At 38.8% G+C, this 26,249-nt stretch overlaps 1 protein-coding gene across 4 annotated transcripts; it reads right to left on the bottom strand.

The window, feature by feature from the left end:
• Positions 1–6,490: 6,490 nt before the first annotated feature.
• On the bottom strand, positions 6,491–23,909 carry crtc1b (CREB regulated transcription coactivator 1b). Of its 4 annotated transcripts, none has more exons than XM_084723189.1 (14): positions 23,759–23,909; positions 20,525–20,641; positions 19,892–20,019; positions 18,080–18,139; positions 17,722–17,816; positions 17,134–17,204; positions 16,993–17,036; positions 15,725–15,948; positions 15,466–15,617; positions 13,695–13,934; positions 12,291–12,377; positions 8,757–8,843; positions 8,498–8,672; positions 6,491–7,154 (listed from the first exon to the last, which is right to left on the bottom strand). In XM_084723189.1, exons 1-14 carry the CDS (start codon positions 23,882–23,884, stop codon positions 6,943–6,945), a joined length of 1,818 nt encoding a protein of 605 aa, XP_084579315.1. In that variant the 5' UTR covers positions 23,885–23,909; the 3' UTR covers positions 6,491–6,942. The 4 variants fall into 4 exon arrangements, with proteins under 4 accessions (XP_084579315.1, XP_084579314.1, XP_084579317.1 ...); XM_084723188.1 differs by having other exon boundaries at positions 17,134–17,219; XM_084723191.1 differs by lacking the exon at positions 20,525–20,641 and having other exon boundaries at positions 17,134–17,219.
• Positions 23,910–26,249: the final 2,340 nt, after the last annotated feature.

Raw genomic sequence — 26,249 nt, forward strand, 5'->3', positions numbered from 1 at the left:
TAATCTTGCTACAGCATGAAAAACATCTTGTTATTAATATGAAACTCATCTTTTTTATCTATAAACTTTGCAAATTACAACATGACACTTTTCTTTTTTCTGGTGTGCCAGCAATACTCTGCCATCCAACATAAACACCAACTGTGCTACCAAGTAATGCAAGTCGTCTCCGACTAAAAGCAGCAGATGAGTCAAAACTTACAGTTTAGAAGACAGAAAATATACTTTGAGGTGTTTTGTTCATCTTATCTGTTTGGAAAATTGAGTTTGCTTTCCATATTTCAGTGTTCAGCCTCAGAGTCACTTTATATTTGTGAAATTAGCACAGTCTCAAAATGCAAATTCATGTCCCACACGTGACAAGTAAATGTTTTCCTACCAAGAAAGCATCGGGCAAGGACATGTAATATCAACTCTGACAAACAATGTTGACTTTTTACCCAAATAACTACTTTAAGAAAAAAAAAAACTTCACTCTAATTAAAAGCGTATTAGCTGCCTAACTCAAACTAAAACCTTTACCAGTGTTAGTGTGGTTGTTATCCAACACTATTAGGATATTTGTGATAATTACACTATTAATTTCTAATTTGGAGAAAGCACACCTGATCAGTGCAAGTAACTCCAGTACAATAGGCAGCATCTACCAAATATTTTTACTATTTCACTTGCAGGTCGATGTTTTCAGCAGCCACAAACTTTTGGTAGGTAAAACATGTCTGGAGAGGAGCTGTCTGACTTGTTTTAAAGGCCCAGTGTGTTGGATTTACTGGCATCTAATAATGAGGATGCAGATTTCAACTAGAGCTGAACACTTATTGTCATTATCTATTAATCTGCCAATTATTTTCACAATTTTTCAATAAAGTATCTATAAAATGTTTTAAAAAAGTGAAAATGGTCATCACAATTTGTCAGAGCCCAAAGAAACTGCTTCAAATTGCTTCTTTTGTCCAACCAAGAGTCCAAAACCTAAGTAGTCTTTATTTACTGTCATAAATGATGAAGAAACAGCAACTGTTTGGCATTTTTGTCTAAAAAGTGACTGAAACGAATAATCAATAATCAAAATGGTTGGAAGCAAATTTTTATTTTTTCAAGGGATCAATTAAGTAATTTAAGCTCTAATTGCAACCAATGGCTTATCACTGGCCTCATAATCCCCTTCCAAGTGAGATGGAGAACCTACGATGGCCACAAAACTCGTGAAAGGTCATATCTAGAGCCAGTGTTTGGTTTATCCATTCTGGGCTACTGGCGTCCTCTGTGGACAAGGATCTGTAGATTCTCATTCTAAAGTAACAAAAACACAACTATTCTTATTTTCAGGTGATTTTACAGTAATTAAAACAGGCTTCTGAAAGTTATATTCCATTTCAGCCACATTTTGACAATAAATGCCAATAAATCTTACACACTGGATCTTTAACTTCGATGGAACCACGTTCTGCATGTCCATAACATGTAACTTGCATGTCAGAGTTGCAGCTAACTTCATGAAGTGAGGCTGTGTTGCAGCACCGTACAGTACTCTGGTAGTGGCAGTATGGGTGGTTAAGTCAAGATGCAGACTGCTTCACTTGAGTATTACTGGGGTTGCAACTGACTGCTGAGGCCAATCAATCTAGTGTCACTGTGACTCGCTCAAACTCAATGTGATTTTCATGTGTGGAGGGGAAAATGACCGACAGTAGTACATTCGGAGTGCCGTTCCTTTCCAACACAAGAGCACAAGCTGCACTGGAGTAAGCCCTTTCTAGTTTTGCATCCCCTAAAATCTTCACGGATAAAAAACAAGACAAGCCAAAATATAGTTTACAAAGGAAAATAGAGAATTCATCTTTTCTTTGACATGAAAATATCTCCGGAGTTTACATCTGGAGTGAAACAGTCAGCATTCACATCGGGCAGAACAGTCCCTGCTCAAAAGCCAGGAAGTCACAAATAAAGTGCGAAGCAACTAGTGGACTAAACATTGCACAAAAACAGAAAAAAAAAAAAACAATTTAAAAAAAATTACACTTTACCCAGTCCAAAACCTGACATGATAGGCAGCAACAACATAAAACAATCATATCTGATGCCATAGCTAGATCAAACTCCTGTACACAACATGGGATAAGAGTCAGCTCACTGAGTCTATCATGTCATGCAGTTGACTGCGTAATGCAGAAGCTTCAGAAGATTCAAGTCCACATAATGCAAACGATCAGTGCATGTGCCAATCTGCAATCTTTGCAAGACAGAACCTGCTTCCATTTTCTCAAGCAAGCCAAAAGGTTGAGCTGATGAAAGGCGAGGGGGGGGGGGGGGGGGTGGGGGGCAAGATCAGGAGTCGAGAATCGACTGTTTACACTCGTACGCGCCGGGTGAGATGCTACAGTAGGAAGAGAGAGAGAGAGAGAGAGAGAGAGAGAGAGAGAGAGAGAGAGAGAGAGAGAGAGAGAGAGGGACAAGCAACAGTCTGATTCCTCAGAGGAGGAAAGTGTGACTGAAGAGCAGAGAGGAGAGAAAAGAGTCTGATCCAACTGTGACGGGACCAAAGACTCTTAACGTCAGGTCATTTGGCAAAAAAAAACAAGGACACTGCCACAGAAAATACATTCTCTTATCATTCGTGAAGTAGCATTATACAGAGATGGAGGTAACAGAGTCACTTAACAGGAAACTGAGTTAACTGTTGCACAGGAGAAACCCATACATGCATCCCTTTAGACTTTGTGATAGCGTTATGTTACACAAATCAAACCTGCGGAGCTATAGAAGGCCTTCATTTAGAGGTTTTGACTGTCAGTTTAGTCATGCATTTTGTTTCAGCTATAGCGTATATGTACAAGGTCAGTGTGAGGGACTAGTATTCAGCAGGATGACAGGAGGGAAATGAAAAGCTCAAAATCACAACAGTGACGTTTGGCTCAAACACATTTTTTTTTTTCCGGAATAAATATACATTTGTTTGAGTGACTTAAAGGAAAAATCCAGCTTCAGATAAATTAAAGTGTCATTTTCGAGGCCTTTTTAGTGGTTTATTTTCTTCCCTCTGTGGGTTACTGGCCAATGACAATAGTCCTGATATTTCAAGCAACAGCAGTAAAATGTTTCTTAACAGTAAGTCAGGTTTGGCATCAGTTCCTTTAAGATTAGATAGAAAGAGTTTCTTTCTAGACAACAGTCGCACAGGAAGAAATGTGAGAGGAACTTAGAAAAGAAAAATCATGGAAAAGTTAGAAGTAGAAGATGTGGCAGAATTATGTTCACAAAAGAGTAAAGCTGGATTTATGCTTCCCCTTTCAGATGTTGCTCTGAAGCAGAAATAAATTTATAGTTCAGTGTACGATTACACTCGTTGATTGTCATAGCACCACTGCAACACTCAATAGACAAAACAGTAACAAAGTAAAGCTTCATCTTGAATTACAAACTTGTCCATCTTTTGGGACTTTAGGGGCTTCATTTCACAGAGAAATAATAATGGCCGGCATGCACTGTAAATGGCCTTGCTAGTTCACATATAAATTATATTGTTGCATAAATTTGTCTACTGTTACTTCAAATTCCTGAAAGCCGACTTTACTATTTATGATCTGATCATTAAAGGTGCAGTAAGTAAGAAATGGGTACCTGTCAAATTCACACTCCAAACAAACAGGGGGCAACATATCACCAGGATTGCTGCCAACTGTAGCTGATGTTAGCAGGTTAGCTCAGTTAGCTTTGCAGCTAGTGGTCCTGTTAGCTGACTTGAGTCTACGCAGACAGGAAGGTCAGAGAACCAGAGGAGTGTTTGTGTTTATACTGCTAGCACGGGAGCTTAAGACCACTGGGAGGAGGTGGTTTTCAGGCCCAGGGTTGGGAGGGCCAGTGGGAAGCGGAACTAGAGGTGGCACTGTGAACACAGTCTCCGAGATCCATGGAGGCCAGTTTGACAACAGCAAATACTACACTCAAGTGTTTTACAGCCACCCCGACCAGAACTCGAGGGCTGATGTAGAACTCAGTTTAACAACGAGATAACAAGAGAATTAAGCAAAGGCCAGTCTTAGTACGGTAAAAGAGAGAAACTCAAATTCAGATGGACAGTTGCATTTTTCTAACCTGACACGCTAGACAGTGTGTTTCACAGAACCATCTGAAAACTCTGCCTTCCAGTTTGGAAAAGGGCATGCACTTTCAAAAAAAATTGGATGAATCACCTGCTATCACTGTAGCATAGCTAACCTCTTTAGGAGCCACCGTTGTTTATTTGAGATGGGCCGCTTCAATGAATGCTTGTCACTGTCGCCTCACCTAAAACCACGCCTGTAGCTGCCAGTAGTCCCTCCCAGGACACTGATTGGCTGCATCACTTTTACCACCGCATCACTGGATAATTTTATGCCTGACAAGATGGATTATCTAGTGATCTAGCCAGTCCATCTGTCTAGCAAGGAAAGAATTTTTCCATTTAATAAGGAAAATAGCTGTAAGAATATTTCTTTTAAGAATCTGTGAGCTTATTGTTTTTTTTTTTAACAAAAAATTTAAGGGAGTTATTGCACCTTTAACAGTTCTTGCTTTTATCTCAGTAGCTCTGATGTGTAGTTTTTCTCGACTTGGTGGTTCAAAACTCCATACGCCATTTCAGAAGAATAAATCCAGCTTAACTGCTGTTAAATAACAAAACAAAGGTGGATTTTTCCTTTAACTGACATTTTTTTTTGTCTTATTTGCATAGGAATCACAGATCTGTTGAAGGAAAACAAAACGTTCGATGGAGGATTACAGCAGACATTGAACACTTCAACTGAAACAAACTGTACAACTGTAGAGGTGTGCAGTAAACCAAATGTGATTCCTTTTCGGGGAGGGGGGTGGGGGGGGAAGGGGGTCGGTTCGGAAAATCTTGCCAACAGCGCTTTAGGTGAGTAAATGATTAGCACAACTGTACATGAACATTACAATATACCAAACATGATCCCACCGACCTACACACACCTCTCAGGGAAACTCTGACAAAAGGCCAACACTGACTTTTAAAATTGGACATTTGTTCTACACATTCTGGCAAAAGAGATTGTGTCATGGATGTAGTTGGAGATGATATCAATATATACATTTTCAGATGAGACTTCTGTAAACATTTTTCAGTTTGAAAAAGGTGGCGTAAACAGTTTTAGACTCCACTACATCCCTGATTGTTTTTGTGACGATTTTACTGAATGGAACGGGGCCGTTGAAAAGTTGCATACAATACTAGATATATATAAACACACTCGTATTCTTTCTTAAACGGACCCTTTATGACCTTCATCCAGTTAAGAGACCTCATACAATAAAAAATATCCTTATATTCATAAACTCTGAAATTGCATCTTATGAAAACAACTGTTTGGAGGCTTCGATACGGTTAAATATCCAACAATCAACGATTAAAATCTCTATACTTTATATGGTACTTTTGTGACCTCTGTGGCAAAGGTCATTAGCGTTTTTGTTAGAGCTTCCCTGTCAAGGAGCAAAAAGCCTCCCCATAATTGCACTCCTTCTCAAAAACCTCGCACCCATCCTTTGAATTTTTTTTTGTTTTGTTTTTTAGCCCCACTTTAAAAAACATCAACAATTTGGCTATAAACTGTACCGATACAAAATACAGTACATTGATTTGTCAAACCTTACACAACATAACCACAAATATCACTGACCAAAAGTTAAGTTCCTCTCAAATACAAGAAAATGTTACAATAAGTTACGAAAATACGTTGTCACATTAGACACTTAAGTAGAACAGTAGAATACTCATGTAAGGCAAAATCAGGTGATTTCACAGTGACGACTTAAAAAGATTTAATATTTTAGTGTTTAAAAACAGACGGCTTTAGTCTGGATATATATATTGGCTTTTTCACTGGCAGAAAATTAATTTGGACGTGTTTTTCTTGCTTTCTAGTTTAATAGAAATACCTGATGATTTTCTCAGAAAAAGTTAATTCAAGTGGCGTAAAACCAACCCATTTCTGGAGCACGCAGCATTTTCTGGACCTGTGCTAAAAAAAAAAAAAAAAAAAAAAAAAAAAGATATTCTGATTTTGACCGTTGGGCTGCAGCATGGCAACGTCTACCACGTCCTACATCAGAGAATGGCACATCGAACACCAAAGAGCAACTATGGGGAGGTTTTGCACTCCTTCATTAACCAAGTAGCTTAACAAACACATATATAAATATGTTAGTAATTAATAAATAGACACAAATTACATCAGTGCAATTTTACACTATGCCTACAGAGAGCATTTTGGCATCAAATTTAAATTATGAAATGGAATATAAAATCTTTAACTAAATAAATAAATAGAACATATAAATACATAAAGCATCAAAACATACAGTACATGAAGAAATTAACATTTGGTTGTCAAAAATAAAGCTTTGAGTGTGAAATAGAAAGCCGTTACGGCATGATGGGAAAACCGATCATTTGATTGCAGGGTACAAGCAAATCGGCTGTAGTGTATTTTTCTTTTTTTGTTTGTTTTTTCACACAGCTGTTATAACAGGAACGGTTTAGCCCAATGTCCTAGCAGCTTCCTGCTATGAGCAAATATCAATAAAACAAATATTAAAGTGGATATGAAAAGAAAAAAAAAGTTGTTAAATGTGCGTTTTTGGAATATATGTGGCATGTAATGGTACACTGTAAACACAGCAGGCTAGCGAAAGCGCTGAGCGACCAATCTCATTCAAAACGACAGCGAGGCCATTCCCCGGCAAGCCACTGGATGTCTTTTTCCCTGTTGTCTTTTGGTGGCGCATCGTTTCAAAGGGCTTCACGGAGTCGAGGGCGAGGTCGGACAGCTGGACGGCCATGCAACAAGGGAGAGGGTTCATCCTGCCCTTTGTATCTCTCCTTTCACAAGTTAGTGTGGTTTTTTTCTTCTTGTTCTCAGCCATAGTCAGCTTCCTGCGTTACAGCCTGTCCATCCTGAACGTGTCCTCAGTGGCGGGGTCCGCCAGCACCATGTCTGGGTCATTGAGCATGTGCAGTCCGTCTAGGGTGAGCGGGTCGATCTTCAGCTCGTCCAGAGGAAACTGAGAGTCTGCATCGAAGCTGACGTCGCCGACACCCGCCAGAGAGTTGGTCAGCTCTTTGGAGAGGCTCGGCGGAGACTCGCCTGTGACTGAGATATATGACATCAGAGAAAGAGGTGGGCATTTACATCTGAGAGAAAGAGAGAGAGAGACGGAGCAGCTTCGCCAAGTATCATGTCAACACTTTAACACAAATTCTAACTACTTTAAAGAGGTATTTTGCATTTTGTAACTAGCGGCTAGTTCCTAATATGGCACGATGATCATGCTTGGTATTTTGACACATATAGACAACATTATCCATAAGCATTCTTTTTTTCTATCTTATACTGCTTAGGGACACAACAATATCAAAAACACAAAGTACAATAATACCACAGTAAAAAGTCCAAGGTATGTTATTTAATGTAAAATTAATAATTATGACTTGAAAAAATATTTATTAAATAAGAAATCTGATGTGTACTGCACATTTTTCTTGTACAAAATGCATTTTTCCTGCTTCTTTCCTCCCTTAATAAACTAAAAGAGAAGTCGCCAGCCATGGCCAACCAGCTACCATTTACTAGCACTGAGCAACAACAATTTAACATGGAAGACAGCAACGTGCAGCTGCAGCAACAGCTCCGCTTCGACTGACTGACTTTCTAGAACATACTGGGGGTTATGACGGGCAGGTCAGTGATTTGTGGCAGGCTCAGTAAAGTCAGTCTTTTGTCCTATAAACTCAGAAGAGTTTTTATTTCAGGTGGCAAAGAAAAGTAATAAGGTCTGAATTTTACTCTCTTTTTTGTCTTTTACCATGCTATCAATTTAGATTGAACTGTGGAAATTCACTAGGATTGGAATTGACTACTATATTTCTGGCATTGTGACATCCCTAGTACAATGGTGCTAATTTAACAAAACTAATACTAACTTGGCTAAACCCAGCTAGGCTTGACAAGGAGCTTACATTCTCACAAACTTGTTCTTAACATTACTTTATAGCTCGTCTGTGGACGACAGCTACAAGTGTTGGGGTCAATGTTGGGGATGTTTGATAAATGTGGCAACTCAACACTTAATTATAAACCAACTTTCTACAGATTCATCTTGTTTAAAGAAAGAGGAAGATCTAAAGAGCTAATGTAAAAGATCAAAATCAGCACTCTAACATTACAGATATTGAGTGTCATTGCTGATGTCTTTTTCATTTAATCGGCAATACCGGTGTTGACACAAGCTTAGTAACTGGTTGGAAAATTTCTTCACTGTGACATCACTCGAAAGTAGTTTAACTCAATATTATTGGTACAATATATACAACACCAACAATGTGTATGGTGTAACTAAAGCCAACATATGTGTAACTTCACTTGATGTGTACCTGCTACAACCTAATGATTATAATAGTGTAGAAGTGTATCTGAAGGCATTGTGGTGTCGCTACCTGTTAGGATGATGTTAGGGATGTTGCCGTGGTTACTGTAGCCGAGTTGCTGTGAGTCCTGTAGGCTGCTCCCAGTGAGGCCCATCATGGCTGCTTGTGTGTAGTTGAGGGTGGAGCACTGGTTGTAAAGGCTGGTGGAGCTGATGGGGTTCTCAATCATATTGAACTGCTCCAGCTAAAAGGTACAGGAAGAAGTTAGCGTGTGTCTTAAGAAAACATTTCTGTCACTGCTGCTTGTTGCTTGTGTGTTCTGTGTTACCTGGTGAGAAAGGGCATTGGTCTGCCTCAACGCCACCTGCTGGTCGTAGAAGGAGTCGCCAAATATGCTGCCCACCACAGGAATGTGCTGGAGGAAGACAAGTAAGTCACAAAACTCAGAACATATTTCAAAGAAGGCGCTACAGTTAAAGACACAAAGACATCATTAGCCAGAAGGCCATTTATCCGGGCCCACAAGCAGACATGTCAGTGATGGACAGCACAAGCAAAACACAAAGTCACTCAGCTGTAGGACTTAGCAGTGACCAAAGCAAATGGTTTTCATGACGAGGGCTGTGGCAGTTCAGAGACTTAAAGAGGAAGCTGATGAACTGAAAAGTGAGGTCTTCAAATTTAATTTGAAACATAATAATTTTAACATGACAAAAAATCCAGGAAACTAAGACATGGAATGGAAGGATGAACATGATGTAGTTGTGTGCCCCGTCCCTGTCGACAGGACACACAACAGTGCAGTGATGTGCTGACCGCAGCAGCCCTGTTCACCATGACACAAACACAAAACAACTTGTTAAAAGGGAAATTGTGGTATTTGTCAACCTAAGTGTTATTCTGAATTTTTTGTCCATTATGACTATTGGTGAAGTTAATTCTTAAAGCCTCACATCAGGGTATTTTGGCATTTTTAAGATATTTCATATTTTCCTGAGCTATTCCCTGACAATGTTGATTAACTACACCTATTTACCAAATACTTTTAACAACCTAATTATGAGCTCAAAGTGAAAAATTTTAAGCTGTGGCTAAAACTGAACTATGACGTTTGACGATAGTAGAAGGTTGATGTCATATGTCATCTTCAAGCCTGTGCAGGCGCACTGTTATGTGTCTTTGTTGGATTTGATCATTTACTCCCTCTCTGGTGACATGACGTAAGCCACAGAGTAAAGCACCAGGAGGAAAACAGAGTTTTGTGATTTTGAAGTCATGTGGATTCATACAGACAAAATTTAACTTAAAGTGGTGCTTTTTATGTGTTACAAAAATATCAGCAGTAAGTGCACTGCCTGAGCATTTCTTGCTTTGAAAATACAGTGACCAAGGGCAGTCTAAAAAATACAGATTCAGTCAGTCTGGGTATGTGACATCTTAAATGGAAGTAGCCAATCCTGTTAATTGAAGGTGGTGGTACTATACATATCACTGGTGCGATGCCCAGCCTACAAGAAAAGCCAGTTGTATTTAGTTAGGGGTAGGGGTAGGGGGCTGTAGGGTTGTGGTAGCGTGGGTGAGGGCAGGACTATTTGCATATTCATAATCCATGAACACTGCTCAGGTTGACAAATACTGGAATTTCCCTTAAACAATTTCTTGCAATGAGAAAAGCACCAACACTGTGTGACTGGCATTTTTTAGTGGTGGAGTCTCAGTCGAACATTTGCCTTGTAGTCACTGATGCACCAAAGGTGACTTAATTCAGTGCATGATAATAATTTAGAGGGGGTTATATTTGACCCGTCCCTTTAAAAATGCACTCTCTCCCTTTCTGACTTTCTTCTCATGTACCATTCACTTGAGTTAGCTGGCACTTAAAGGTTCCCATTGGAATTTCTGACCTCTGGTAGAGCTACAGACCCACTGTTTTGAGCGGGCCCCTGTTTTACCTTGTGCATGTACACACACACACACACATCTGATGTCATACACATTCCTGCCAATGGTTTCACATTACTTCTCTGATCTGCAGGTGGCGGTAACATGCCAAGTCATGTAGAACTGTGCCAACAAAGACAGTGAAGAAGAAGACTATATGGATGTATATAATGCTGGATTTAAAATACTTAACATCTTACATTAACATTGCGTTGTTTCGTTAGGGAGGAAATACATTCAACTTGTTTGTTGGACATGAAGGATACATACTATCTGTTTTAGTGAAAGTAACAAAGTAATCATAACTTTTGTTTACAAGAAAACTCCACAGGGCACTTTTAACTACATTTAATAACTTACATTATCTATTTGGATGTTAGATTTTTCCTGTTTTGTTTCATAATTGCCTATTATAACTTTTCGTTCTTTAGTTTTTCACAAAGTAACTGATCTGTGTGCTTTTGCCGTGAAGAGGCCTTGCACCTTGAAAAGCACTTAACACATGAAGAGTATTATTAAAACACGTGCAGCTGATTTTGTCTTTCTGCCAAATGTTTTACTGAAGACAAGATAAAGCCCTGATGACTCTTCCCCAGTGGAGAGAGTGATATATTTTGTTTGTGTGTATACGAATAGCAGATGTAAACTGAGCTCAGCTCTATACTTGTACTGGCTACTTGGGAGCACTTGACTCTCAAAAGACAAAAGGCTAATGCCACCATAAAGTCTGACTGATGATAACTAACGAAATACATGGAAAAATTAATTTGAAGGAGGGCTGCCCTATACTGTCAAACAAAAAAAACAAACAAAAAAAACATATTGCAGTTAGTTTCACAGATATTATGACATGATTCTCAATTAGTGGGGATGATCATTTTACACTGCAAGTTCTATTTTACCTGAAAAAACCTTTTAATGTGATATTTTAACAAACAAAAATGATTCCTTACATCTCAAGAAAAAGAACTGTAGGCCAGGGCATCTCTGCAGCACTACAGTACTCAGTTATAATGCTGTTTTGTCACACATTTTTCCTTAATCAAAAAAACTGCAGTTTCTGCAATTTGGATGCTGGACAGTATTTCAAGCAATCTTGCTGCCCTGTTCTGAAGTGTGGGAGTTTATGAGCAAGAGCATATTACCAGTTTGTCAAAAAAATGTGTTGCAGCAAAATTGATAAGACTGACAATAAACAATGAGCATGATTCCTAAATGACAGTGTGAAGTCCTGTTGAATAGTATTTATAAATATTATTCCCGCTTTAATCACAGTAAAGAACATTATTATTTGTCTATTTGTCAATTCATGAGGAGCAAAATGGAGACAAACATTCTTAGACGTCTTGAAAGCTCCAACGATTAGTTGATTACTTGAATGGTATCAAGTACGGCATTAATTGTTCAATATTTTGAGAACAGGACATTTGAGAACATCATCTTGGCCTTTGGGAGATACTGATTGGTGCTTTTCACCATTTTCTGATATTTTAGAGACCAAACAACTAATTGATTGATCGAAAAAATAATTAACAATTATTTTCATTGTTGCTTAACCTGCCATTTACAGCCCTAGACTTCTTATCATGAAACTGCAGTTAACCCTTGTCAGACAAGCATCTCAATCCTGTGCCATGCATCCTAAAAAGATTAGAATTTTTCTATCTGGTCTATCTAATTTTAGACATTTTAAGACTAACATCTGGTGAGGACCTCCATCAACAAACTCTCGCCATGTTGTCATCCACACAGTGAAAAGTGATAGCAGTGATGAAGAAGTGAGTTATGCAGCTGTTGACACCATGAGTGGTTAACTGCTGATACAGAGAATGAAAAGCAGCCTAACTCATCTACAATTAGCTTTCCCCCAGGCGCAAAGCCCTTCCCCAAACAGCAGCTAGCTCGGTGGGTGGGCCCTTACTTGAGGTGAGCCGCCGGGGGAGAAACCTTGATTGGAGACTGGGGAGGTTGGAGACTGAGTGGCTGGTGAGCCAGTCTGATTGCGGTACTGTTGGAGGGAAGAGGGTTAGCTAGCACTAAGTGTCATGCCGGTCACACACAAATCTCAAAGGATGGGATGTGAGAGGGCATCAGCCTCAAATCTGCTCATTGTGTTTATGTGTATAGGTGGGAAATATTACCAGCTGCCACCAGATAAACTGTGCAACAACGTGAACGAAAACATGACAGTAGAAAAGTGAAATCTACTTAGATGCTAAGTTAAAGAAATAGATCAGATTATTTAATGTGGGGTTGTATATGGTACTTATCAATAGTCAGTAGATGGCAGTTAGCATGGCCCTAGTTTGGAGAAGCAGAGAGGGACACAGGCAAGGAAGCTAAACAATGTACTGCTATGGACACGGTTAACGACAAAAGGCATTTTAGCCTCTTATGAAAGAATATTTTCACTGCTTTATCTTGATGACAGACAGCCTTTTCGGACACAAAAACACAAACAAAGTCACAGATTGAGGCAGCAGTAAGCCACCAACTCTACAAGGTAAAATTTCCGATTCTGATTTGTCTTATAAGATGGAAATTTCCATTAGAAAAAACTGTCTGATGGAAAGGTAAAGCAATGAAAATGTTCTACATACTGTATAGCATATACTAAAACCACTGGTTCTAACCACTGGGCCCCCCAAGGGGGTTGGGAGATAATTTCTGGGGTGAACAGATGCAATTTGAGAATAAAATAAGGAAAATACAGGCACCAAACTTATGGCTGAAAAAATGACAAATACCAACGTAAACCACCACCTCATTCAAACCCCACTTCAAATAATCCAAATTATCTCTTTAAAGTGGTTGTTGCACCACAGAGAGTAGTGAAAAGGTTTTATCCTGTATCTTTTAAGCTTACATCAGCCAATTCCTTGCTTTAACAGTACACACAAAAATCAACCAGCTACATCCAAAAATGTCTTAACCCACACAAAAGCTGAGAAAATACTAAGTGCCAATTGGAGTTTGTCAGCTTTAAAAGGACCTGAAAGCTTCTTCCACAACAAAAACTTGAATTGCTCTGCTCTGAAATTAACAAGAGTAAAAAGGCATAATTATCTGTAGTCACGAATAAAGATATATTTCTTCTAATGAGAGGAGTTATTCTACAGAATGACAAATTGGCGTCAAAATCAAGGAGCATAAAAAGGACGTGAAGATATTTCCTGGGACGTATTCTGGGCAGCTCAAGACCTTTAAACAATCAGGTGGCAAAATGAATAAAAGCTTAAGAATAATGCAAAATGGTCCCAGTCATTTCATCAAAATAACAGTTATATCTGCTTCTAGAATGCATTGAGACTTTTTGGTTTCTTACCGAGCTGACACTGATGCTGGCCGTGGTTTGGCTCTGGCTGTCTGGGGACGGGCTGCTGGCAGTGGCTGTACCAGGGGAGGCCAGTGTTGGCAGGGTGATTAGCTGGATGCCCTGCGACAGCGCCTGCTGCTGCTTCTGGAGGTCGCTGAGCAGCTGAGCCTGGGCTTGAGCTGTCAGCTGGTTGAACAGGGGGTACTGGGCGAGCTGCTGCTCCAGGGTCAGCGGCTCTGTTGGCACAGCCTGAGGAAAGACGCACATGGACTCCGTTAAGGCTTGTCCCATAAAATGAGACATATGCTGGATTTACTGAAGGGTTATTTGAGTGTGATATCAGCTCTTCAACCTCTTAGGTCCCTGTTTAAATTATCCATAGTGCATGTTCTAAAGTGCATGGGGCAAGTGCATTTAGAGCATGTTCAGCTCCACTTTTGATAGTCAAATGGTGCATAATCTAGGTGCAGAGTAAGGCATAAGGCACAAAGGGGTTGGATGGCAGAGTGGTGTAGTGGTTAGCAATTTTCACCTCACAACAAGAAGGTCTGCAGTTTGAATGTGGGTTTGGGCAGGGTCTTTCTGTGTGGAGTGTGGATATTCTCCCTGTGCTTAAGAGTTTCCACAGGGTGCTCTGGTGTCCGCCACCATCAAAAACATTTACGCTGGGTCAACTGCTCCTGTCACTACCTCTGACCAAGATGCTGGCTTAGAAGTGATGCTGGTCCCTGGGCACTGCACAGCAGCTGCCTCACTGCTTTTACTACAGATTAGTTAAATGCAGAGACTAAATCTTACTATATAATTGTATATGTGATAAAAGTTGACTTTTACCTTAATGTAGTCTCTAGATTAATCAATTAACCTGGTTGCATGTGGGTGAAACAGGGTGAAAGGTTTCCCCACTAAGAGAGATGCTGTGTCCTCTGGAGAGTTTCTTCTGTACTGTCAAGTTTATAACTACAGTTTCTTGTTTTGCTGCTTACATTTTAACAAGATTTTGAGCAGTGACATTACTGCACACATGAAAACATTTAAAATGACTGAAAGCACCCTCTCTAATCATTGAAGTAAATTGTTAAAGAAAACACTCATAGATCAATACACACAAAGACATCACCTGGAAAGCTGGCATCATTTAAAAAGATGTTTTATTGATTAGAGGCTGCTTTCCATGTGTGAAGTAATGTTACTTAATGAAGTCATGCTGCTGTGCCTTGTGCATAAATGCCCACAGCGTCTCTCTTGGGCAAACACATCACCCTATTTCACCCACCTGCAACCCATCCACTATTAATCACAATGCTCATTTTTTACGACCTGTGGATTAACTGCAGTGCTCTAAAAGAAGAGAGTTAGGTGAACCTGACCATGGAGGTACATCTTCTATTTGAATAATGTGTCCTTTAAATAGCACGGAAATATCACACCACTGACTTTAGACCAGTTTTATTTTTTTGGTCAGTGACGCAATTGCTTTCTGCTGCCCCAAGATAATGCCTGATCACACTTGATTTTAAGACAAATACATTCATGGGTGCAATTTCATTTGCTTGTTACAAATAAAAATGATAACAGCATTGGCTGGAAAGCAGGAATGTCAACTGCGCTTATAAACACCACCCAAACCACATTCTTTTGCCCAAAGCTAACAGGTGTGGAGACATACTTGTGTGAAATAGGCATTTGTTGACAACTCTCTTTAAACAGCTGTATGGGGATAATAGTGTTGCAGCAAAACCAGCAAACCAAAACTTTAAGTTTCAGAGCAGAGCCATACCTGTGTGATGTTAACAGGTGAGGAGAGAGTGGGTGACAGCTGCTGTGGGGACTGTTGGAGATGGAGGTCAGAGGTGAGGGTCAGTGGCACCACGGGTGGTTGCCGGCGCTGTGCCGTTACAGTCATGGTTGGTTGAGAGGAGGTGGGGATCCCTGGCGAGGAGGCAAATAAGAGGACACATTAAAAAAAGATCTCCAACATCCTCACTTGATGTACATTTCTGGGTGTGAAGTTTTTATTGTATACAAACAGTTGTTACCATGGCTGGCAGCGCTGATGCCCAGGTGGGTGAGGTTGGTGGTCAGGCTGCCCGTGCTGTTGGATGAGCTGAGGGAGGGGAAGGCCACTGTGTCTTCAGGGTCCAGCGGGGTGGACAGTGGAGGAGGGAACTGGATGTTGGTCAGATCAGGAAGTGAACCACCAGTGTTGTGTGCAGCAGGAAGCACAGACGGGTTCAACTCCTGGTCTGGTGACGGGAATATACTAAAAGACACAAGTTCAAACATTAGAAAAGCTGCCCTCATATCACCTACTACTGAGTCTTGAATGTAGTGTGAGCATTAGGTTTCAACCCATCAAAATCAGAAGCAATATTTTCAAGTAAAGACACTTTACTTAATACTGTTGGCAGCATTCAACATGTGATGTAAACAAACCTTTAACAGCATCAGAAACATTTAAAAGCTGTTGTTTAGTAGCAGTTCTTTTATTAAATTATCCTTTAACTAATTTGGGAATGACATTTGTAATCCTACCCTCTGAAATTTGGCATTAGTCACTGATTTACGGGTTGCCAAATCATTTATTTAACTCAATATGAGAGGATACTTATACGCATTAATGGAAGCTTTCTAAATTATTATTCCATCTCCAAAAACATAAATGTAACACACAGGTCAGTTTCTCTAAATGTGGATGGTTCTCTTTTCAATCACAGGTTAACTATACTAACTGTACTACTAACTTTTACAGTGGCAAGATAAAGATTTCATTAACAAAAAATTAAAATGAAATGGAGTTGCTGCGGTACATTTTTAATTGTCCATTACAGAGGGTGTGGTGGGGTGAGGGGGAGACAGTGTTGTTTGTGTGTCAATCAGTGTTTTTACGTGCTTTCAGCAACTACATTCTAACAAGTATAATGTGCTCAGAAAAAACTCCCTTTCTCCTTTCACAGACTTCAAATAAAGGGTTGTTATTGGCCCAACAAGATCCAGGACGATGGGAATCAGTCTGAACGGGAGGGTGGCCAGACGCATCTGCCAGAGCAAATGAAACATGAGCTCAGCAGATTAGTCTGGTTCCCAGACTAATCAATGGTGGTATTACAACCATAATGACAATTTCCTGTAGGACTAGAGGCAACATGTTTTAGTGCCTTTCCAGCATTTTTTCAGTGGTCCTGGACCAGCTGTCTTGTATATGTGGACTTACAGCATGACTTATTTATGGCTCTATGACTGACTGATGCTGCAGCGGTGTTTCACTGTAAACAATAATAATGCCAAATATAAATATATCACTCACTTGATTCCTGGGACATCACATGTGTTGGGCTTTGATGAATCATCCTAAGGACAAAACATAATCATGAGCCTCAAATCTGAGGTGGTCTTCATGTATCCTAACAAGTGTACAGGTGCAGCCCTTCCCTTTTCCCAGCAGTACCTTCTTGTCATCCCACAACTGTTCCTGCGCATCCTTGTCCGCATTCGACTCTGAATTTTCCGTCCCAGGCACTGTTAGCAGCAGTACTAATTAGTGAAACAGCAAGACACAGTTGCTTGCAATGACAAAATACATAACAATTCAAATCAGTTCAAAAATGAGTCATCAATATCTGAGCCAGCCAAGCAGGATATAGTGCTGTGCACTAGATTCCTGGGAGTCTAAAAATAGCAAGGTGACCAGCAGACAGACAGACTGAGTGGATGCCAGCCAATCTTGGCTTCATTATATCAGAGCCTCACACATAAAAAGACATAATCCATGGATAATCAGTGAATTATTGATCCTCCTCTCTGGATCACCCTGAGTCAGCTCCATTCAGAGATGTCGGCTGAGTTCTGGACCAACATGCTAAAGCTGCCAGACATTACTATCCATTTACTCCATAAATATTTCATTAACAGTCTACGTCTACTTCTTTGTGACATCAACCCTTTTATGGCATTTAAGGTTTGCCGCCTGCATCAGTGGGTTGCACATTAATAAATAAAGGTGGCTCTGTGTCTTTGTAACTGGATCTTCCATTACCTCGTTTAGGCTGCAGCTCCTGTGATCCCCCTGCAAACACCTCCTGGGGCTTCGGATTCATGGCGCTCTGGTGTAAGGCAGAGTCCGAATTTGTCCTGTATGTGTGAGAAAGATGAGATGTCAGCAAAATCGCTGCCAAATCCCTGACACTGGCAGAGAGCCAGTTCTACGCATCATATCCACCAAGAATCACATTCGTTACAGACCGTTATTTGCCTTCATACAGCCCAATATGCGGCCTTTTTGTGTTGGATTTTGGTAGTTTTGTTTCAGCACAGACCAACAATGATGGAACTTAATTTTTGAGTTGAGAGTCTTTCTAATCATTTTGTCAGATGGACGAGGGGAGGCGTCTTACCTTCTCCAGCTAGTGTCCGGTGGTGGGGAGAGGTAAACTGAGCTGTAAGGACAGCTGTCAATGTGAATTTAGTTAAGGCTAATAAAGCAGAGGGGATGAAAAATGGATCTCAGCTAATCCATAGTTTCATGCCTGCTGGCTGATTCAACCTAATAGACCTGATACATAATAAATGACCACATACACAAGAGTTATTGGGATCCAATTACTTCGAAAAAGTCTTCAGTCAGTGTCTTGTTGTTTAAAGATGAAATATCTTTCTAAAAATAATCTCAACATGAGTGGACCAATACACTGCTTTGTTTAATTCAATATCAGGCTCTCAATACATGTAGTGAAACAAACAATTCACATCACATTTTGTTCAAAATCTCAATGGAGAGTTTTTCTTTCTATCACCACAAGTGATAGTTTTTGTTACGTGTTACATTTAATGCTGAGAAACCACTTTATAGTATGAATCAGGGTCTTGAAGGGTCTATTTAGTGTAGCATGTTCCAATTACAGTAGGGCTGGGTATCGGTAATTGTACTTTTAAGGTATCCACCAAATAATCTGGTACCAAGTAGTATCCAAACTTCTCAGTCAAACAATACCTGCTGAAAAAAGCAACTATTTCATTGTTTTTGCTCCGAGCCAAAAACTTCCATTCACTTGTTCTTTGATTTTATATTACGGGTGATTGGCCCACCGATGCAGCAGTTACAACCCATACAGTCTGTGGTGTGGTTGAGTGCTCTGTATCTGACAGAGTTGGCACTTCAGTGGGCCAAGATGCCACCAATACATTCAAATGTATGACTATGCTCCACACTCTTGATGTCTGATAAAAATTAAATGTATAAAATGAAGAAGGATTATTTTAGGAATGCTTGTATTCACATGACTTTATCTAATGAAGCAGAGAGAAAGATCCAAAATGCAGAACTCTATTGGTACTTTTAGAGTACTGATATCGTCATTTTTTTTCAGCGATACCCAACCTAAATTACAGATTATATTTTGACAGTTTGGTGGTCACTGACTGAAAGCTAATCCATGGTAGTCATGTTAACCCAGACTGTAGATCTAGTATCACTGTGTACATGGACAGACCAGAATTGGAGGAGCCCATATAATTCAGAACCCCAAGAATGAATTAAAAACCGAGTTTGTTTTTCAAACTATAAAAATTACAGCTGAAAAGAAACTTGATTGTATTTCTATCTGTGAGCATTTCAAATTCCCAGTAAACATTAGTACTGTCTCTCTAAACATATTAACTTAATTACAACAACAGATTGAGGTGCAAGTCTTCAGAACAATATTCAAGCAGACTATGAAACCTCAAAGCAATAATGAATACAGTCAAAATCACACAGCTGTAAACATACATGCCGTGTTGGATTTGGATAGTTGCTGCCATATTGGACAGGGCTAGACTGGCATGTAAACATACAAGTTAACAAGGGGGCTATGTTTCTGGATATAAAGCACTAAAACTTTTTCATTTCTCAGCTAATGTCAATTAGTTGTTTTTATATCCAAGGGTTCATGATTTAGGAAAAAAATACTTCTCTATGTAGTAGATCTTGAACAATTGAATATAACATGACTTACTGAAATTGGGTGAGAAATGTAAATGTTCCAACGCTTTTTATTCAGAAAAACGGCAGCTCTCCCTTTTAAATTTGTTTGTTCATGGGCCAGTCTTGCCCTGTCCAATACGGCAGTGACTTTGGCATATTTTAGCAATGAAGCAGTCAGTGTGGCATCTACATATGTATGTCTATGGTGAAAACATCCTCATGTTTCCACAAATAAAAAAAGGATATCTGGCGTCCATGTTTGTCGACTGACAGTGGCCGGCGGTGAGGAGATGTGATGCGGTTCCGGTCACGGTACACACGCTCCACTAGCCCGTGGTGCCTAGTTGTCCGACTGGTATCCAGCACTGAGTTCTAGAGTGAACACATCAGGTGAATGAGGCCAGCAAAACAGCTTCCTTACACAACAAGCCTATGTCTCAGGATAATGTCTTAGGATTAATGGTGCAAATGTGTTCTTTTCAAAATGAGTCAAGCCATGGGCCCCCCATACTGATGCTCGAGTTGGCAAATGTATTTTAAGATGGAAAGCCATGACAAGCAATGATATACTTTAAAATTTAGGAACCAAATTACACTGCAGGGTAGAACTGGTATGCCTTTTATAACACACTTCGCTCCTGAACCATGATTAAAAGCGTGGTTGGACTACGCAGCTCTGATCAGCCTGAACTAAACCTGCAGACTTTCTTAAATTAATAAATCTTAAAGTGGAATTATCTGGTTTGAGCCAATCTTTCACCAATACAACAGATAACTGCAACCTTTGCATGTCCAATATTGTCACCAACAGCTAAGAAAGGTACACTGGTCGAGAACAAACCATTGATTTACCAGCCGAGAGAGGCTAAGGGCTCACCTGAAAAGGCAGGTCAATGTTGCCATTTCCAATCTGATTGACATTGGGCAGTGAGCCTCCATAGTACTGTCCACGATTCTGCCCTAGTTGCAAATACTGGGTCTTCTGTAACTGCAACTGTGCAAAGTAAAATTGCATGAAAGCATGAGTGAATGATTGATCTGATTCACAAAAAAAGTGATGCTCAAAGTGAATGATGCCTGCCAGTCCACAGTGGTGACATGAAAGGATGAATCTATTGATGGACAGATGAGACATGATGAGACAGGCAGATTGGCTGTATCATGAACAATTAAGAGGCAGACGACAACATCTTTCATAGCAAAGAAAAAAAATCACATCATCAGCTGATGTGAATGACATCTGACTGACAGCTGGTGCAATTACAGTCTTTCCATGTAACACGCCTGGTGATTATATTAGTCACGTGTCTTCATACAAAACCGGTCACAGAAGTAATGCGTGTTATTACAAAAACACTGATGAAGAAGTCCTCCTTAACAAAAAATGAACTGAAGTATGACTGATAATGATCTGAACAAATGCAATGGATTGGTGTTTGGATGGCAACACAAAGAAATCTGGCAGAGACCACAAAACTGACTAATTAATTCTTTTTCCCTGCAGTAAATGACAGTACAGCTCAGGTTTACACTGATGCAGCGTGTGGTAACTAGTGGGCATCATTTCCAGCAAAAGGGCCAACAATTAGCCCAAATGTTTCCTGGCAACAAAATGTTCCCGTTTTTGGTTAATAAAGATTGAAATAATTTGTTGATTGATTAGTTGGTCAAAAGAAAATGATTGGCATTGACCATTTTGATAAATGATAAACCATTTAAGTCATTTTTCCAAGTACAAATTTTGTTTTTCAAACTTGCTGCTTTACTCTGTTTTCTACTATTATTTACTTGATGTCTTATTATTGGAAAACAATAGAAAAAAAGGGCTGCAATTATATCCTTTTTTGTTAACTGATTATGTTTTAGAAAAACCAATCAATCCTTTGGTCTATAAAATGTCAGAAAATGCTTAGCATAATGTCTCAGAGTCCACAGTGATGTCTTAAAATCGCTTGTTTTGTCCTATAAACAGTCATAAATCCAAAGATATTAATTTTGCAATTATATAAAACAGCACAAAGCAGCAAATTCCAAAATATCTGGCACTTTAAATGACTTCAGTGGCTAATTAATTATAAAAATCATCCATTATTTTCAATGGACTTTCAATGGAATAATCAATTAATAGACAAATCATTCAGCTATAGGCTAAACAATTTATTGGGATAATAATCAGTAATCGATAATAAAATCATTAAATGCAACCCAAATTTAACTAACAAACTATTTACTGCTGTGATTAAGTTATTATTACACTGTATTTTATATTAATACCCTGAATGCAGTAGCTAAATTTATCAAATAAATGTAATAGGGTAAAAAATATAATATTTGCCTTCAGATTTAGTGCAGTAGAAGTACAAATTAGCAGAAAATTGAAAAACTCAAGTAAGTACAAGTACCAAAAAATTGTACTTAAAGAGAAAGTTCACCCCAAAATCAAAAATACTAATTTTGCCCCTGGCCTGTAGTGCTATTTATCCATCTTATCTCCAATATAATGAAATGAGATGGCCTTTGTTGCTCGAATGGCCAAAAAACACATTTGAAAAACCACTGTTACTTACAAAAACAATGACTCACTTACTCAAGATAATCCACAAACTTTGTATAGTTTCATGTAGGAACTATTTTTCTTTCTACCACAGAAAGAACTAGAAAGAAAATCCTACACTGAACTGCTCACAACAAGGTATGTGGGTTTTCTTGAGTGAACAGGTTATGAGTTCTGGAAAGAGACATTACTTTTGAGTTTTCCAAATGTTTTTTTTTGCCACTTTAAGCAATACAAACTGAGTGTTATCTTGTTGTATTATACTGGAGAGAAGTAAAGCTGCAACTTGCATTTTTTTTTTTATCTGTGGACTATTTCCTCAATTAGTTGTTTGTTGTTAACATCCCAAAGGTCTTGTTTTGTCCACAACCTTATGATATTTACAATTTACAATTTCATTTGGCAGATGCTTTTATCCAAAGCAACATAAATTTGAGAGCTGATACAACACAAGCAATGATCTAGACAGGAGTAAACAACACAAGTAAGTGCCATGAAGCAAAGTTCAAGTCTGACAGGACATAGGAGTGACAATGCATATAGTGCAATAAAATAGATTGGATTTTTCTTTTTAAAGTGTCATAGAGAAGTAAAGGAACCAGAAAATATTCACATTTTAGATTACCTTTTTCTTACAAAAACTACTCAAATCTATTCATCAATTATTTAAAAAAAAATGGTTAGCAATAAATTTAAAAGTTGACAACCAAGGGATTAATTTTTGGAGCTCAAGAGAGAGGGTAAATATTTATTTCCAAAACTCAACAATTCATAACAAAACAATCTAGACTAAATAGTGCATGTAAGAGGAAAAATATGTATTTTTGGTTTTATGGTGAACTGTACCTTTATGTACAGTATTTGAGTAAATCTATTTAGTTACATTCCACCACAGGTTAACGTACGCTAATAAATTAAACTGGTAGAGATGGAGCTAGTAAAAGAGGTATGAAGGGTTGTCTAGAGCTGCATTTTATTTTCCACAATCCCAATATTTGCTTGTTGTTTAAATAGCTAATATGCAGCCAAGCTAAAGCAACGAGTAACGTTAAGCTAGTAGTGGACGGTAAACGGGGACAAACAGCTGGGAAGGCTGGTTAACATCTGATTGGCTAGCAAATGCTAACTTAGCCCCCTCAGAGATATTTCTCCAATTTATCTTAAAGAAGCCGACTTTCCTGACACGTTTTTATAATTTACAACAGTGTATCACACGAGAGGCGATTTGTTTGCTAGTGAAATGACAGCAGTGACTGCTCAGACCAGCCACAGACAGCAGCACAGGTGCACATTATTCACAGCTTCAACAGCCTTGCTAACATACTTCGCGCAGCACACGAGTTAACCGTTAGCTTGTTGTGTCTGAATAACGCTTGCATTATGTTAACGGTTACAGTGAAAACATAATTTAGGTGGTGTTGCACCGGTGCAGCTGAGGACGTTAATATTAACTTAAGCCATTTAGCATCCCAACGTTCAGATTTATATCCGCAGCGTTCGTTAGCTGCCAAACAGCGATGCAACAAAATGTAAACAGCCGCGGTGTGCAGCTCTTACCCGTGCAGCTCTGGTGATGTTCAAGTCTTTCATCACTTCTTCAAACGCAGCGGTCTCCTCCGCCTGTTTCTGATTATGCAAGGCGATTTTTTCGCTAAATTTGCGAGGATTGTTAGAGGACGCCATCTTTCCCTCTTCTTCTCAATGGAATGTTACGTTACACACTACGCTAGGGCCTTCTGGTGTCGTCACGACGCAAGGTCCGCTGGGTTTGAGGCAGAGCGAGTAAAATAAAATATAGCTCTAGATAAAACGATAATAATAATAATAATAATAATAATAATAATAATAATAATAATAATAATAATAATAACTTTATCAACATAATGTACAATATTACTTGTTTAATATAAAGTGTACTATTATGTCTATTATCAGGTAAAGTGTAATTTTATGCTAACTATCTGGTGCAATATAACTTTTTAATACTTTCAATATCATTGCCAATTTTCCTTTCAATATCATTGCCAATTTTCCTTTCAATGTCATTGACAATACTACTTTTTTTTAATTTGTTTATTCAACTTATGTATTGTTATTGTACCTATTAGGTTTTGTATTCACTCTTTATACACTTTATATTTTTTATTTCACTTCATATTCAATATTTCATTGTTGTTGTTCTTATGTTACTTATTTTTTTTTTTTTAGCAATCTCAAGCACAAGAATTTCCATCAGGATTAATACATTTCGATCTTGTTATACACTAGGATAGGATAGGATAGGATAGAATAGAATAGAATAAATCTTTATTGTCCACTGAGGTGGAAATATGTCTTTTGCTCAGCAAACACAGGACACAGCAGTTGGTAAAAAAAAACAAGTACATAAATAAGATTATATCACCACTGCCTTCTTCTGATGTTTGTCAATCAACACAATGTCTGGTTGGTTAGCCATCACCAGTTTGTCAGTCTGGATCTGAAAGTCCCACAGGATCTTGGCTTGGTCATTCTCAGCCACCTTAGGAGGTGTCTTCCATTCTGACCGAAGTCACTTGGTTATGACGTCCCATGTACACTGTTCCTGGCTGCATCTTACACCCTGCTATTACGTGGTGGAGCATCTCAGGAGCGTCTTTGCACAGCCTGCATCTAGGGTCCTGGATCTAGGATTTCTTGACATCAGCCACGTCTTCTATCTGACGGTAGTACATGCTGTGTAGGGGCTTGTCCCTCCATGATGGCTCATCCTCCTCCTCTGCATTATTGGGCTTCTGCTGCCTGAGGTATTCACTTAGTGTCTCATCTTTGGGAGACATCTTCCTGACATATTTGTGCATCTCGGTTGTTTCATCCTGGATAGTGGCTCAGATGTTCACCAGTCCCTGGCCTCCCTGCCTCAGTTATGATCCTGGTGGGGATAGTTCATATTCACATCTTTTACCAAATTTATACTGGGTTTCCAGTTTATCGATGATCTTCAGTGTCCAGTCATGTCAATGGAATCACTATAAGGGCTTGGTACCAAACCAATCCTCAGAGTGTTTTTTTTTTTTTTTTCATCTTTCTATTGTCATTTTTTTCTATTTTATGTTTATGTTTCTTGACTTTTGCAGTACTTATTTCTTATTTATTTATATTATTTGTTTTCTTGTTCATTCTAATGCACCAAAATACCAATTCAAGTATGTATGTGTATGCAAAAAAAAAACAAACACTTGGTTCTTATAAGACAGAACTTTATGAGGATGAACTGAAATTTATTCACAGAGAAGGATGATTTGCACCCATGATTGATATATACAGTGCAACAATGTGTTGTACATAGTGTGATTAGATTCAATATAAAGTACATATATGCATGATAATATAAAAAAGAATGAATTCAAAGTACAAATGTACAAAAAGGTGCATTGAGTGATGAAAGTGCAGGATACCGTTTACATTGTTTCGCGTCACAGGCAATGTATAAACTGTGCACCGATGTATGTGTTTCTGTCTCAAATGTTGCAAACTACAAGAAAATGAAAAAAGAAAACAATGTATGAACTGAATGAGGGGCCAATCATAGAAGGGGATGTTGAAATAGAAACAGTGGATTAAATAATTAGTCATTTGCATGCTAACAATGACTGGTGCAACTTGTTGGTATTAGTCTGCTGTTTAAGGAGCTCATGTTTTCATCCAGTAAGACTGTGACAGGTTTTATTTGTCATGTTCATGTAGCTTGGGCATCATGTTTCTCTCTCATATTTCCACCTAAACACATCATCTAATTTCTATTATTTTTGAGAGCTATTATTGCACACACCAAAACCACCTATAGTTAAATTTTGGAACATCTAGGTTGTAGTAAAATAGATTAGTTTTTTAAACAGTTTGTTGCACAGTAGGTTTTCTTGCTGTTGCAAAGTGTTGCAAAATTTATGTAACACAAGAGAAACTAATGATCTGAAAAATGTCACACACCCATAAATACTTAATATTGCCCTTTGAAAAACAGCATATTGCAACTGGAAGCACTGATCAAATTCCTCATGGACATATT

The sequence above is a fragment of the Lutjanus erythropterus genome, chromosome 7 (genome assembly GCF_056507025.1).
Source record: "Lutjanus erythropterus isolate fLutEry1 chromosome 7, fLutEry1.hap2, whole genome shotgun sequence".
In the NCBI taxonomy this organism is placed as follows: domain Eukaryota; kingdom Metazoa; phylum Chordata; class Actinopteri; order Lutjaniformes; family Lutjanidae; genus Lutjanus; species Lutjanus erythropterus.

Coding starts and splice junctions, on each gene's coding strand:
- crtc1b (XM_084723188.1), bottom strand. CDS start 23,884: ATGGCGTCCTCTAACAATCCTCGCAAATTTAGCGAAAAAATCGCCTTG. Junction 20,020..20,524: donor ACATTGACCTGCCTTTTCAG/GTGAGCCCTTAG, acceptor TGTTCACTCTAG/AACTCAGTGCTGGATACCAG. Junction 17,220..17,721: donor GGAGCTGCAGCCTAAACGAG/GTAATGGAAGAT, acceptor TTCACTAATTAG/TACTGCTGCTAACAGTGCCT.